The 14,906-nt window shown below is 45.2% G+C and overlaps 1 protein-coding gene across 2 annotated transcripts in view; it reads left to right on the top strand.

The window, feature by feature from the left end:
• NPHP4 (nephrocystin 4) overlaps positions 1–14,906 on the top strand; it is a 185,355-nt gene that overhangs the window by 87,040 nt on the left and 83,409 nt on the right. For both annotated transcript variants that reach the window (XM_067472811.1, XM_067472812.1), the window contains exon 12: positions 14,166–14,224. In XM_067472811.1, coding sequence (XP_067328912.1) covers positions 14,166–14,224 — 59 coding nt within the window. The remainder of the gene's footprint in view (positions 1–14,165; positions 14,225–14,906) is intronic.

Here is a 14,906-nt window from a genome sequence, read left to right on the forward strand (position 1 = left end):
GAGTATTTCACTCTTGAGAAATTCCCATCCATCCGTAACTCCCTTATCTCTTGGTATCTGTGTCCACAGAATGCTGCTCAGCATTTCCTTCATTTTTTGGAAATCAGCTCTCCTAAAGTCCAAAATGCGGGTTTGACTTGTCTTAGTTTCGGCCTTCCTTTGTACCTCAAATTGCAGGAGCACATGGTCACTTGCCCCTAAGGATCCGACCTCAATGCAGTTTAAAATCCAATACTATACAAACATTAACACAAATTTGAACATCAGTGTCATCAGCTAAAACTTAACATATGCATACACCCAGTGTCGTGGATTTCGCAGCAATAGATCCGTCCATACGCTTTCCTGCAAGTAGAAAGCTAGCATTTGAGAGGGCATTTTGGAAGCCTTTCTTCCTCATTGCCCAATTCAGATTATTTTTGGAGGAATTGCACCATTGTGCATGGGAGACAATGCCGTTGCACAGCATAATTCTGCTGACTTTGTATTAGTCCAAGCCTCTCGATTTTTTTGTCATTTCCGCCAATACACAAGGAGAGGGGGAATTGCCTTGAACTCTCAACCTCGTCGTGTTGGCTTCTGTTCAAGCAGCGACGATAGAAATTAATGCGTTTTATACTGTTTCTCGTCAACTGGAGTGGGCGAACGCCGCCGTTTCGCATTAAAAAGGTGATGCAAAGCCGAGTATTTTCCCCCCTGTTCATCAAAATCCACTTCACTCTGCTCTTTTTCAATCTGTCTGCGGACGTTTCAACCAGATTGCTCTCCACTTAAACAGCCTGCGCCGAACGCACATGGCTTTATTGCCTTTATTAATGCATCGCCGTTGCCGAAATCTATAGGATCGTGGGCCCTTGAGCGAAAGCCAGAGAGAAAAGAGATGCTCACAAAATTACGGTCTGTTCGTAAAGTGCCAATTTCAAGGCAGGATGTGGAAGGAGAACCTGGGGAAATTTAACAAAGGACTTGGCTTTGAGAGTAGCATCGTATTTCACACCATAGTAATAATAATAATAATAACATCAACAACACTTTGTTTATATTCCGGCGTATCTCCCCAAGGGGACTCTGGACGGATCACAGTACATATTCAGTGCCGTTTTGGACAGACAGAACAGAAAGGAGGTATGTTGCGTCAACGTCAACATCCAGCTTTTTGGCGCCTTGGGAGGTTGTGTTTGAATCCAGCCACAAGGTGGTGCTGTTGCTCCATCCTCAATGGTGAAGAGCCATCAGGACTTCTGTTGCACTCCAGGACAGGAAAAGCCCTCTGATTTTAAACACCACACCGTTGGATGGAAAACAATCCTTTTATTAAAGAGTAGCGGTCCCCTGCCACGCGTTGCTGTGGCCCAGTCTGGTGATATGGAAAATAAAATAATGAGAAAGTGCTGGTTTCTAATATATGTAATGTCTTTATGCTTGTGGGTAAATAGTATTTCTTGATGTTTCTTTGATAGTGTTGATGTAGAGATTGTCTGGTTTGCCTACTCTGGAACATGCAACATAATAATTGTCCTTCTTTAGGAGTCCCTTTCAAATCTATAATACTTTATCTGTGTGTGTGTGTGAATCATATATATCTATCTATATCTATGGCTGGATGGCTCTCTGTCAGGAGGGCTTTGTTTACGTTTTCTTGCCCTGGTGAAGGGAGTTGGACTGGATGGCCTTAAGTATTTTCTGTTGGTCATAGGAAGTTTGCCCCAGTTCTGTCATTTGTGGGGTTCATTCAGAATGGTCTTTGATTGTAGGTGGACTATAAATCCCAGTAAGTACAACTCCCAAATGCCAAGGTCTATTTCCCCCAAACTCCATCTGTGTTCATATTTGGGCATATGGAATATTCGTGCCAAGTTGGGTCCAGATCCATCATTGTTTGATGGATGTAGGTGCTCTCTGGATGTAGGTGAACTACAACTCCCAAACTCAAGGTCAATGCCCACCAAACCCTTCTAGTATTTTCTGTTGGTCATGGGAGGCCTGTGTGCCAAGTTTGGTTCAATTCCATATCCATCATTTTTTGAGTCCACAGTGTTCTCTGGATGTAGGTGAACTACGACTCCCAAACTCAAGGTCAATGCCCACCAAACGCTGCTAGTATCTTCTGTTGGTCATGGGAGGCCAGTGTGCCAAGTTTGGTTCAATTCCATCGTTGGTGGAGTTCAGAATGCTCTTTGATTATAGGTGAGCTATAAATCCCAGAAACTACAACTCCCAAATGACAAAATCATAATTTTTTGAGTGATGGTCACGCCTTGTGTTGTGAGATGTTTTGTTGCCAAATTTGTTATGATTTCGTTCATTGGTTCTTTTGTTTTTAAGGTATTCATTATGCACAGAGCATTTTTATATATATAGAAGATAATAATTAATAAGCAGTAAGGTAAAAAAAGCACTTGAAAGCAATAGGTAAATCCAATTAGGTAGGAAGATAAGCAGGAACAAAGTAGTCCAGGGTAATAGTCCAGGAAGGTAACCCCCGGGATAAATGAGGGAACACTGAAAACCTTCACTTGGGTGGTGGGCAGGATGACGTTTGTGGAGATAATGAAAAAGCAGTAAAGTAAAAAAGCACTTTAAAGAAATAGGTATATCCAATTAGGTAGGAAGATAAGCAGGAACAAAGTAGTCCAGGGTAATAGTCCAGGAAGGTAATACCCGTGATAAATGAGGGAACACTGAAAGCCTTCACTTGGGTGGTGGGCAGGATGACGTTTGTGGAGATAATGAAAAAGCAGTAAAGTAAAAAAGCACTTTAAAGCAATAGGTAAATCCAATTAGGTAGGAAGATAAGCAGGAACAAAGTAGTCCAGGATAATAGTCCAGGAAGGTAATACCCGTGATAAATGAGGGAACACTGAAAGCCTTCACTTGGGTGGTGGGCAGGATGACGTTTGTGGAGATAATGAAAAAGCAGTAAAGTAAAAAAGCACTTTAAAGAAATAGGTAAATCCAATTAGGTAGGAAGATAAGCAGGAACAAAGTAGTCCAGGATAATAGTCCAGGAAGGTAATACCCGTGATAAATGAGGGAACACTGAAAGCCTTCACTTGGGTGGTGGGCAGGATGACGTTTGTGGAGATAATGAAAAAGCAGTAAAGTAAAAAAGCACTTTAAAGAAATAGGTAAATCCAATTAGGTAGGAAGATAAGCAGGAACAAAGTAGTCCAGGATAATAGTCCAGGAAGGTAATACCCGTGATAAATGAGGGAACACTGAAAGCCTTCACTTGGGTGGTGGGCAGGATGACGTTTGTGGAGATAATGAAAAAGCAGTAAAGTAAAAAAGCACTTTAAAGAAATAGGTAAATCCAATTAGGTAGGAAGATAAGCAGGAACAAAGTAGTCCAGGATAATAGTCCAAGAAGGTAATACCCGTGATAAATGAGGGAACACTGAAAGCCTTCACTTGGGTGGTGGGCAGGATGACGTTTGTGGAGATAATGAAAAAGCAGTAAAGTAAAAAAGCACTTTAAAGAAATAGGTAAATCCAATTAGGTAGGAAGATAAGCAGGAACAAAGTAGTCCAGGGTAATCGTCCAGGAAGGTAACACCTGTGATAAATGAGGGAACAGTGTACTTGTAATTGATATGAAGAAACAGAGTGTTCACTGATTGCAGGTGTTCAGTTGCTGATCAATTCCTCTGTTTGCTCTGAGCCATAGGAAAGGGTTAATTAAGGGAGAGGCAGTGGGAGGGGCCATGCAAATGAGAGAGAAAGGAACCCTGGGAGGTGTTCTTTGGTGGAGGCAAAACAGAAAATCTAGGCTGAAATGGTCCCCGTCTGAAAGCCTTCACTTGGGTGGTGGGCAGGATGACGTTTGTGGAGATAATGTAGAAGCAGTAAAGTAAAAAGCACTTGAAAGAAATCGGTAAATCCAATTAGGTAGGAAGATAAGCAGGAACAAAGTAGTCCAGGGTAATTGTCCAGCAAAGTCCATAAAAACAGAGTCAAAACTTCCCAAATAAAATGCAAGAAATCGGGAAACATGAATCCAAGGCATGAATATAGAAGCATACATTCCAAGAATCAAAACCGTAAAACAAAGGCACTTAAAATATGAATTTTCCAAGCAAAGCAAAGCAAAGCAAGATCTTGACTTGATTCCAAACGATGCTTCATCTGACTACATATCCTGTACTTGGGACTGTTATCTCCTCGTGAGCTATGTTTCTAGCACTCGGAAATTGGTTTCGCTTTAGCTGAGAATTCCTTATCTTTTTCTCTCGGAACCTGGCAGAACGCCGAAGCCACTGTTCGGCTCTCCTGTTTTGACTGATCTCTCATCTATCTATTTGCTCATTAATTTCTGCAGCTGGGCCAGGTGCCGAGCTATTTTCATGTTCCCTATCATGGGAACTCTCTGATAACAATTCGGGGAGCACACCATCATCCTCACATCCCTCAGGGACATTCTCATGGAAAACTACAGGGATCTCCTGGTCATTCTCTGCATCAATATCACTGACCATCTGAAACTAATCACTTCCCACATCCAAAAGACCCTGATCCTGAAACACAATCACAAACTGAGCTCCAACAACTTCCTCCTTCCTTTTGGTTGCCTGGCATTTTCTGGTCTTTTTGCTTTATGGTGTCGTTTCTCTCTTTCGCCCTCCATTCATGCCTCTTCAAATTCTACAGCACTGCTGGTCACAGCTGACCTCCAACTGGAGTGCTCAAGGGCCAGGGCTTCCCAGTTCTCAGTGTCTATGCCAGAGTTTTTAAGGTTGGCTTTGAGGCCATCTTTCAATCTCTTTTCCTGTCCACCAACATTCTGTTTTCCATTCTTGAGTTCGGAATAGAGCAACTGCTTTGGGAGACGGTGGTCGGGCATCCGGACAACGTGGCCAGTCCAGCGGAGTTGATGGCGGAGGACCATCGCTTCAATGCTGGTGGTCTTTGCTTCTTCCAACACGCTGACATTTGTCTGCTTGTCTTCCCAGGAGATTTGCAGCATTTTTCGGAGGCAGCGCTGATGGAATCATTCCAGGAGTTGCATGTGACATCTGTAGACAGTCCATGTCTCGCAGGTGTATAGCAGGGTTAGGAGTACTATAGCTTTATAAAGAAGCACCTTGGTCTCCCTACGGATGTCCCGGTCCTCAAACACTCTCTGCTCCATTCGGAAAAATGCTGCACTCGCAGAGCTCAGGCAATGTTGTATTTCAGTGTCAATGTTGACATCTGTAGACAGTCCACGTCTCGCAGGCATATAGCAGGATTGGGAGGACAATGGCTTTATAAACAGGCACCTTGGTCTCCCTACGGATGTCCCGGTCCTCAAACACTCTCTGCTTCATTTGGAAAAATGCTGCACTTGCAGAGCTCAGGCGGTGTTGTATTTCAGTGTCAATGTTGACGTCTGTAGACAGTCCACGTTTCGCAGGGGTATAGCAGGGTTGGGAGGACAATAGCTTTATAAACAAGCACCTTGGTATCCCTACGGATGTCCCGGTCCTCAAACACTCTCTGCTTCACTCGGAAAAATGCTGCACTCGCAGAGCTCAGGCGGTGTTATATTTCAGTGTCAATGTTGACGTCTGTAGACAGTCCACGTCTCGCAGGCGTATAGCAGGGTTGGGAGGACAATAGCTTTATAAACAAGCACCTTGGTATCCCTACGGATGTCCCGGTCCTCAAACACTCTCTGCTTCATTCGGAAAAACGCTGCACTCGCAGAGCTTAGGCGGTGTTGTATTTCAGTGTCAATGTTGACATCTGTAGACAGTCCACGTCTCGCAGGTGTATAGCAGGGTTGGGAAGGCAATAGCTTTATAAACAAGCATCTTGGTCTCCCTACGGATGTCCCGGTCCTCAAACACTCTCTGCTTCATTCAGAAAAATGCTGCACTCGCAGAGCTCAGGCAATGTTGTATTTCAGTGTCAATGTTGACATCTGTAGACAGTCCACGTCTCACAGGCGTATAGCAGGGTTGGGAAGACAATAGCTTTATAAACAAGCACCTTGATCTCCCTATGGATGTCCTCAAACACTTTCTGCTTCACTCGGAAAAATGCTGCACTTGCGGAGCTCAGGTGGTGTTGCATTTCAGTGTCAATGTTGACATCTGTAGACAGTCCACGTCTCGCTGGTGTATAGCAGGGTTAGGAGTACTATAGCTTTATAAACAAGCACCTTGGTCTCCCTACGGATGTCCCAATCCTCAAACACTCTCTGCTCCATTCGCAGTGCTCATAGCCGAGTGGGGCCACCACCGAGAAGGCCCTGTCCCTCATCCCCGCCAGTCGAGCCTGCGAAGGAGGTGGGACCAAGAGCAGGACCTCCCCAGACGATCTTAATCTTGACACGATTCTTGTTTGTGGGCTTTGTGGGAAACGGAAGCTCTAGTTTATCTCATCGAGTCTCAACCCATTCGACATATTTAGCCACGTTTAGCCATATTTTCCAATCGTGTCCCATAGTGTTGTTTTGCTCTTGGACCGGGAAAGCGAGAGGGTGCCATTCCCCTTCAGGCCACGAGGGGGCAGCTTCTCCCCATCTTCTGCTTCGTCTGCCTGCCATTGACCTATATATATATTATTTTAGATATTCACATTCTGTTTTGCAAATTGAGATTCTTGGGAACAGGAGAAAGTCCCAGCAGACTGTCGGAGGGCCAATATTGTCCCGATCTTCAAGAATGAGGAGCCGTCCCCACCCCCAGCTCCTTCAGAGTCAACACCTCCAACACCACAGTTCAAAAGCATCTATTTGTTTGTTGCTTATTCATTCAGTCGCTTCCGACTCTTCATGACCTTCTGAACCAGCCCACGCCAGAGTTCCCTGTCGGCCGTCCCCACCCCCAGCTCCTTCACAGTCAACACCTCCAACACCACAGTTCAAAAGCATCTATTTGTTTGTTGCTTATTCATTCAGTCGCTTCCGACTCTTCATGACCTTCTGAACCAGCCCACGCCAGAGTTCCCTGTCGGCCGTCCCCACCCCCAGCTCCTTCACAGTCAACACCTCCAACACCACAGTTCAAAAGCATCTATTTGTTTGTTGCTTATTCATTCAGTCGCTTCCGACTCTTCATGACCTTCTGAACCAGCCCACGCCAGAGTTCCCTGTCGGCCGTCCCCACCCCCAGCTCCTTCACAGTCAACACCTCCAACACCACAGTTCAAAAGCATCTATTTTCCTTCGCTTAGTCTTCCTTATGGTCTAGCTCTCCCATCCATAGGTTGTTTATTCGTTCAGTCGCTTCCGACTGTTCGTGACCTTCTGAACCAGCCCACGGCAGAGTTCCCTGTCGGCCGTCCCCACCCCCAGCTCCTTCAGAGTCAACACCTCCAACCCCACAGTTCAAAAGCATCTATTTTCCTTCGCTCAGTCTTCCTTATGGTCCAGCTCTCCCATCCATAGCTTTATTTGTTCAGTCGCTTCCGACTCTTTGTGACCTTCTGAACCAGCCCATGCCAGAGTTCCCTCTCGGCCGTCCCCACCCCCAGCTCCTTCAGAGTCAACACCTTCAACACCACAGTTCAAAAGCATCTATTTGTTTGTTGTTTATTCGTTCAGTCGCTTCCAACTCTTCGTGACCTTCTGAACCAGCCCATGCCAGAGTTCCCTGTCGGCCGTCCCCACCCCCAGCTCCTTCAGAGTCAACACCTCCAACACCACAGTTCAAAAGCATCTATTTGTTTGTTGTTTATTCATTCAGTCGCTTCCGACTCTTTGTCACCTTCTGAACCAACCCACGCCAGAGTTCCCTGACGGCCGTCCCCACCCCCAGCTCCTTCAGAGTCAACACCTCCAACACCACAGTTCAAAAGCATCTATTTGTTTGTTGTTTATTCGTTCAATCGCTTCCGACTCTTCATGACCTTCTGAACCAGCCCACGCCAGAGTTTTCTGTCAGCCGTCACCACCCCCAGCTCCTTCAGAGTCAACACCACCAACACCACAGTTCAAAAGCATCTATTTTCCTTCGCTCAATCTTCCTTATGGTCTAGCTCTCCCATCCATAGGTTGTTTATTCTTTCAGTCGCTTCCGACTGTTCGTGACCTTCTGAACCAGCCCATGCCAGAGTTTTCTGTTCGCCGTCACCACCCCCAGCTCCTTCAGAGTCAACACCTCCAACACCACAGTTCAAAAGCATCTATTTTCCTTCGCTCAGTCTTCCTTATGGTCTAGCTCTCCCATCCATAGGTTGTTTATTCGTTCAGTCGCTTCCGACTCTTCGTGACCTTCTGAACCAGCCCACGCCAGAGTTCCCTGTCGGCCGTCACCACCCCCAGCTCCTTCAGAGTCAACACCACCAACACCACAGTTCAAAAGCATCTATTTTCCTTCGTTTAGTCGTCCTTATGGTACAGATCTCCCATCCATAGGTTGTTGTTGTTTATTCATTCAGTCGCTTCCGACTCTTCGTGACCTTCTGAACCAGCCCATGCCAGAGTTCCCTGTCGGCCGTCCCCACCCCCAGCTCCTTCAGAGTCAACACCTTCAAGACCACAGTTCGAAAGCATCTATTTTCTTTCGCTCAGTCTTCCTTATGGTCTAGCTCTCCCATCCATAGGTTGTTGTTGTTTATTCATTCAGTCACTTCCGACTCTTCGTGACCTTTTGAACCAGCCCATGCCAGAGTTCCCTGTCGGCTGTCTCCACCCCCAGCTCCTTCAGACTCAACACCTCCAACACCACAGTCCAAAAGCATCTGTTTTCCTTCGTTCAGTCTTCCTTATGGTCCAACTCTCCCATCCATAGGTTGTTTATTCGTTTAGTCGCTTCTGACTTTGTGACCTTCTGAACCAGCCCATGCCAGAGTTCCCTGTCGGCCATCCCCACCCCCAGCTCCTTCAGAGTCAACACCTCCAACACCACAGTTCAAAAGCATCTATTTTCCTTCGCTCAGTCTTCCTTATGGTCTAGCTCTCCCATCCATAGGTTGTTTATTCGTTCAGTCGCTTCCGACTGTTCGTGACCTTCTGAACCAGCCCATGCCAGAGTTCCCTGTCGGCCGTCACCACCCCCAGCTCCTTCAGAGTCAACACCTCCAACACCACAGTTCAAAAGCATCTATTTTCCTTCGCTCAGTCTTCCTTATGGTCTAGCTCTCCCATCCATAGGTTGTTTATTCGTTCAGTCGCTTCCGACTCTTCGTGACCTTCTGAACCAGCCCACGCCAGAGTTCCCTGTCGGCCGTCACCACCCCCAGCTCCTTCAGAGTCAACACCACCAACACCACAGTTCAAAAGCATCTATTTTCCTTTGTTTAGTCGTCCTTATGGTACAGATCTCCCATCCATAGGTTGTTGTTGTTTATTCATTCAGTCACTTCCGACTCTTTGTGACCTTCTGAACCAGCCCACGCCAGAGTTCCCTGTCGGCTGTCTCCACCCCCTAAAAGCAGTGCTTGTATCTCAAAGCAAAATCTGAGCCAAGCGTCAGCACTTAACACAAAACATTGATTGTATGTTAAAGCGAAACCTGGCCCGAGTGACAGCTCTTAATGCAAAACATTGCTCATATATTAAAGCGAAACTCAAGCTACCTCTATGCAGATTGATGGTGTGGCTTCGTAGCAACTCAGTGCTATTCAGGTTTGCTAATTGCATCATTCACACTGGCTTCAAACAGACAAGGCTTCTTTTCTCCCACCAGGCATGTAGCTGGGGGGGGGGGGGGGGTTCAGTCCTGTCCCCCCCCCAGAAATTCTCATAGTGGTCCGCGAAAAGGCCTTACTGGTGCATTCTTTAAACTGTTATGTTTAATCAAATCATGATCTGATCACCATACTCAATATATCCCATATGCATGGGGGTATTGGAGTAACGATACAAAAGGTTTGCTAGGGTAGAATCATAGAATCATAGAATCATAGAATCAAAGAGTTGGAAGAGACCTCATGGGCCATCCAGTCCAACCCCCTGCCAAGAAGCAGGAATATTGCATTCATATCACTCCTGACAAATGGCCATCCAGCCTCTGCTTAAAAGCTTCCAAAGAAGGAGCCTCCACCACACTCCGGGGCAGAGAGTTCCACTGCTGAACGGCTCTCACAGTCAGGAAGTTCTTCTTAATGTTCAGATGGAATGTCCTCTCTTGTAGTTTGAAGCCATTGTTCCGCGTCCTAGTCTCCAAGGAAGCAGAAAACAAGCTTGCTCCCTCCTCCCTGTGGCTTCCTCTCACATATTTATACATGGCTATCATATCTCCTCTCAGCCTTCTCTTCTTCAGGCTAAACATGCCCAGTTCCCTAAGCCGCTCCTCATAGGGCTTGTTCTCCAGACCCTTGATCATTTTAGTCGCCCTCCTCTGGACACATTCCAGCTTGTCAATATCTCTCTTGAATTGTGGTGCCCAGAATTGGACACAATATTCCAGATGTGGTCTAACAAAAGCAGAATAGAGGGGTAGCATTACTTCCTTAGATCTAGACACTATGCTCCTATTGATGCAGGCTAAAATGCAGGCTACCCTAAAGAGGGTAGACCCTCTTTCACTCAGACTCAGCCCCCCCCCACCCCCCGGAATCGAAATCCTGGCTACGGGCCTGTCTCCGACCTTAGACATTCCTCAGGTATATATCTGCACTTCATTTGCCTCATTTCCAACAGACCCTCTGAAAATGCCCTTCGCCGCAGATGGAGGTGAAACATCAGGAGAGAGTGCTTCTGGAGCACCGTCATCTAGCCCAGAAAATTCAGAGCAAGCCAGTTATGAAATCCTTCAACAACACAAGAAATCCACAGAGATGGTTTCGCCAGCCCCTCCCTCTGAAAAAGAGCCTTCTCGGCCCCCCACCCAAGGCCCAACCGGGCCGGATCCAGCCTCAGATTCCGAGATCAGAAGGGATCCGCTGCCCTGGGGGTTTTCCCGCGCCTCTTCTGCTGGGACTTGAGAGCGGCGTGCAAAACAGGAAGAGAAGACCAGATTGAAATGCATGCACAGGCAGAAACCCACATCAGTGGAAACACATCAAAGTGGTTCTGAAAATGCCATTAAGCAATCTGCAAAACTGAGATCATTTAAAAATCCATTTCAAGAAGACGGAAGATAAGAATCGGCACAACAGGGCTCCTTTAAAACGCCCGCTGCATTCGATGCCTCCAAAGCTGTCGCGAGTTGATAACGCCGGACCGTATCTGCCAGCATCCCATACTGTTCGCAAGTCTTTGCGGGCTGTTGAGGGCGATGGGAGATGCAGTACATGAATGTTTGGAAAATCACACGATTCTTTTTAATAAATCAAACGCAGAAATAATCCTTAGAATGTGCTCTTTAACTACCACTATTCACTTTTCCACATAATCACCGGACAATTGGATACATTTCTGCCACTATTCTCTTTTCCACATAATCACCAGACAATTGGATACATTCCTGTCAACGATGAACAACCACTATTCGCTTTTCCACACAATCACCGGACAATTGGATACATTCCTGTCAACGATGAACAACCACTATTCGCTTTTCCACATAATCACCGGACAATTGGATACATTCCTGTCAACGATGAACAACCACTATTCGCTTTTCCACATAATCACCAGACAATTGGATACATTTCTACCAACGATGAACAACCACTATTCGCTTTTCCACATAATCACCGGACAATTGGATACATTTCTGCCAACGATGAACAACCACTATTCGCTTTTCCACATAATCACCGGACAATTGGGTACATTTCTACCAACGATGAACAACCACTATTCGCTTTTCCACATAATCACCGGACAATTGGATACATTTCTGCCAATGATGAACAACCACTATTCGCTTTTCCACATAATCACCGGACAATTGGATACATTTCTGCCAACGATGAACAACCACTATTCGCTTTTCCACATAATCACCAGACAATTGGATACATTTCTGCCAACGATGAACAACCACTATTCGCTTTTCCACATAATCACCAGACAATTGGATACATTTCTGCCAACGATGAACAACCACTATTCACTTTTCCACAGAATCACCGGACAATTGGATACATTTCTGCCAACGATGAACAACCACTATTCACTTTTCCACAGAATCGCCAGACAATTGGATACATTTCTGCCAACGATGAACAACCACTGTTCGCTTTTCCACATAATCACCAGACAATTGGATACATTTCTGCCAATGATGAACAACCACTATTTGCTTTTCCACATAATCACCGGACAATTGGATACATTTCTGCCAATGATGAACAACCACTATTCACTTTTCCACATAATCAGCAGACAATTGGATACATTTCTGCCAATGATGAACAACCACTATTTGCTTTTCCACATAATCACCGGACAATTGGATACATTTCTGCCAATGATGAACAACCACTATTCACTTTTCCACATAATCACCGGACAATTGGATACGTTTCTGCCAATGATGAACAACCACTATTCGCTTTTCCACATAATCACCAGACAATTGGATACATTTCTGCCAACGATGAACAACCATATTCGCTTTTCCACATAATCACCGGACAATTGGATACATTTCTGCCAATGATGAACAACCACTATTCACTTTTCCACATAATGACCAGACAATTGGATACATTTCTGCCAATGATGAACAACCACTATTCGCTTTTCCACATAATCACCAGACAATTGGATACATTTCTGCCAACGATGAACAACCACTATTCGCTTTTCCACATAATCACCGGACAATTGGATACATAGGCAGCCAGGAACGGATTTCATTGTAGCCTTGACTCTGTTATCAATCTCTCTCTCAGTCTGGCAGAACGCCTAAGAGACTGCTGACTAAAAACAAGCCTTTTATCTACTGCCATGTAATAGGTAAATCCAATTAGGTAGAAAGATAAGCAGGAACAAATAGTCCAGGAAACTAGTCCATCAGAGTTCATGAAAAACAAATACAGAAACGTCCAAGGTAAAACTCCAAAACTTGAATCCTGAATCAAAAAGGCACTTAACGCGTGAATCTATCGAAGGCAAGGCTTCCAAGGACCAGGAAAGATGTCTTGACTCAATTCCAAAGATGATTCTGTACTTGGCACTTTTATCCTCTAATCTACTCATTGTCCCAGGCAGCCAGGAATGGATTTCATTTCAGCCTTGACTCTGTTATCAATCTCTCTTTCAGTCTGGTAGAACGCCTAAGAGACTAAAAACATGCCTTCTATCTATTGGCATGTAATAGGTAAATCCAATTAGGTAGAAAGATAAGCAGGAACAAATAGTCCAGGAAACTAGTCCATCAGAGTTCATGAAAAACAAATACAGAAACTTCCAAGGTAAAACTCCAAAACTTGAATCCTGAATCAAAAAGGCACAACACATGAATCTATCCAAGGCAAGGCTTCCAAGGACCAGGAAAGATGTCTTGACTCAATTCCAACATTGCTTCGTCTGACTATAGTTTCTTTACTTGGCACTTTTATCCCCTAATCTACTCATTGTCCCAGGCAGCCAGGAACGGATTTCATTTCAGCCTTGACTCTGTTATCAATCTCTCTCTGGCAGAATGCTTAAGAGACTGTACTGACTAAAAACATGCCTTTTATCTACTGCCATGTAATAGGTAAATCCAATTAGGTAGAAAGATAAGCAGGAACAAATAGTCCAGGAAACTAGTCCATCAGTGTTCATGAAAAACAAATACAGAAACTTCCAAGGTAAAACTCCAAAACTTGAATCCTGAATCAAAAAGGCACTTAATGCGTGAATCTATCGAAGGCAAGGCTTCCAAGGACCAGGAAAGACGTCTTGACTCAATTCCAACATTGCTTCGTCTGATTATAGTTTCTGTACTTGGCACTTTTATCCCGTAATCTACTCATTGTCCCAAGCAGCCAGGAACGGATTTCATTTCAGCCTTGACTCTGTTATCAATCTCTCTCTCAGTCTGGCAGAACGCTTAAGAGACTGTACTGACTAAAAACATGCCTTCTATCTACCGGCTCATTAATTTCAAAATTTAATTATTATTATTATACTTTCAAAATTTCATTATTATTTCATTATTGGCGATTTTTATGACAGAACCAATTAGAAACTGCCGTTTATAACGAAATTTTGCAAGTTTAGTTAGAGTTCTGAAATTTTCACCACCAGAACTTTAGTTTTGTAAGTACTTTAGAACCATTTAGAACTATATATATGCATTCCATTTAAGAGTCCATTTTTCCCGTCACTAACCTGGCTTCTCTCCGTCCTCTCTTAGGTTCCCCGCCTTCCCCTCCAGCGCTCGTTTCCACTCGAGATGATTCCCAAGGTCCCGGGGTAAGTCCTAAATAGCGAATCATGGACTCCTTAGGGCTCAAAGACACAACGAGGAACCATTTGCTCCGACCCCTTTCTGCGCACAGCTAAAATAATCCCACCCAATTCTGTGAAGTTTTGGAGTTCCAGAGTTTTGGAGTTGGGTGCCATCTCTATGCAGATGACACGCAACTTCTACCAACATCCAAGGAAGCCCCTAGGGTGATGGACCAGTGATGGGCTGGATGAGGGCCAACATCCAATGAGGTTGAAAGTGAATCCTGACAAGAGTGAGGTCCTCCTGGTCATTCGCGGAGCCCACCGGGGTATAGGGTGGCAACCTGTGCTCGATGGGGTTACACTCCCTCTGAGGGCGCAGGTCCGTAGCTTGGGGGTTCGTCCTGGATTCAACGCTGTCGCTTGATACTCAGGTGTCGGCGGTGGCCGGGAGGGCCTTTGCGCCAGCTGCGACCGTACCTCGAGAAGTCTGACGTGACTGTTGAACTTCATTTTGTTAGTTTTGGCCATTCATCTCTCTAATCTCTCGAGCCAGGCATTGTCCCCCATTCTGTATCTTTGCATTTCGTTTTTCCTGCCAAAGTGGAGTATCTTGCATTTGTCACTGTTGAACTTCATTTTGTTAGTTTTGGCCATTCATCTCTCTAATCTGTCAAGATCGTTTTGAATCCTGCTCCTACTCCAG

Source organism: Anolis sagrei, chromosome 13 (assembly GCF_037176765.1).
Source record: "Anolis sagrei isolate rAnoSag1 chromosome 13, rAnoSag1.mat, whole genome shotgun sequence".
NCBI classification, from domain to species: domain Eukaryota; kingdom Metazoa; phylum Chordata; class Lepidosauria; order Squamata; family Dactyloidae; genus Anolis; species Anolis sagrei.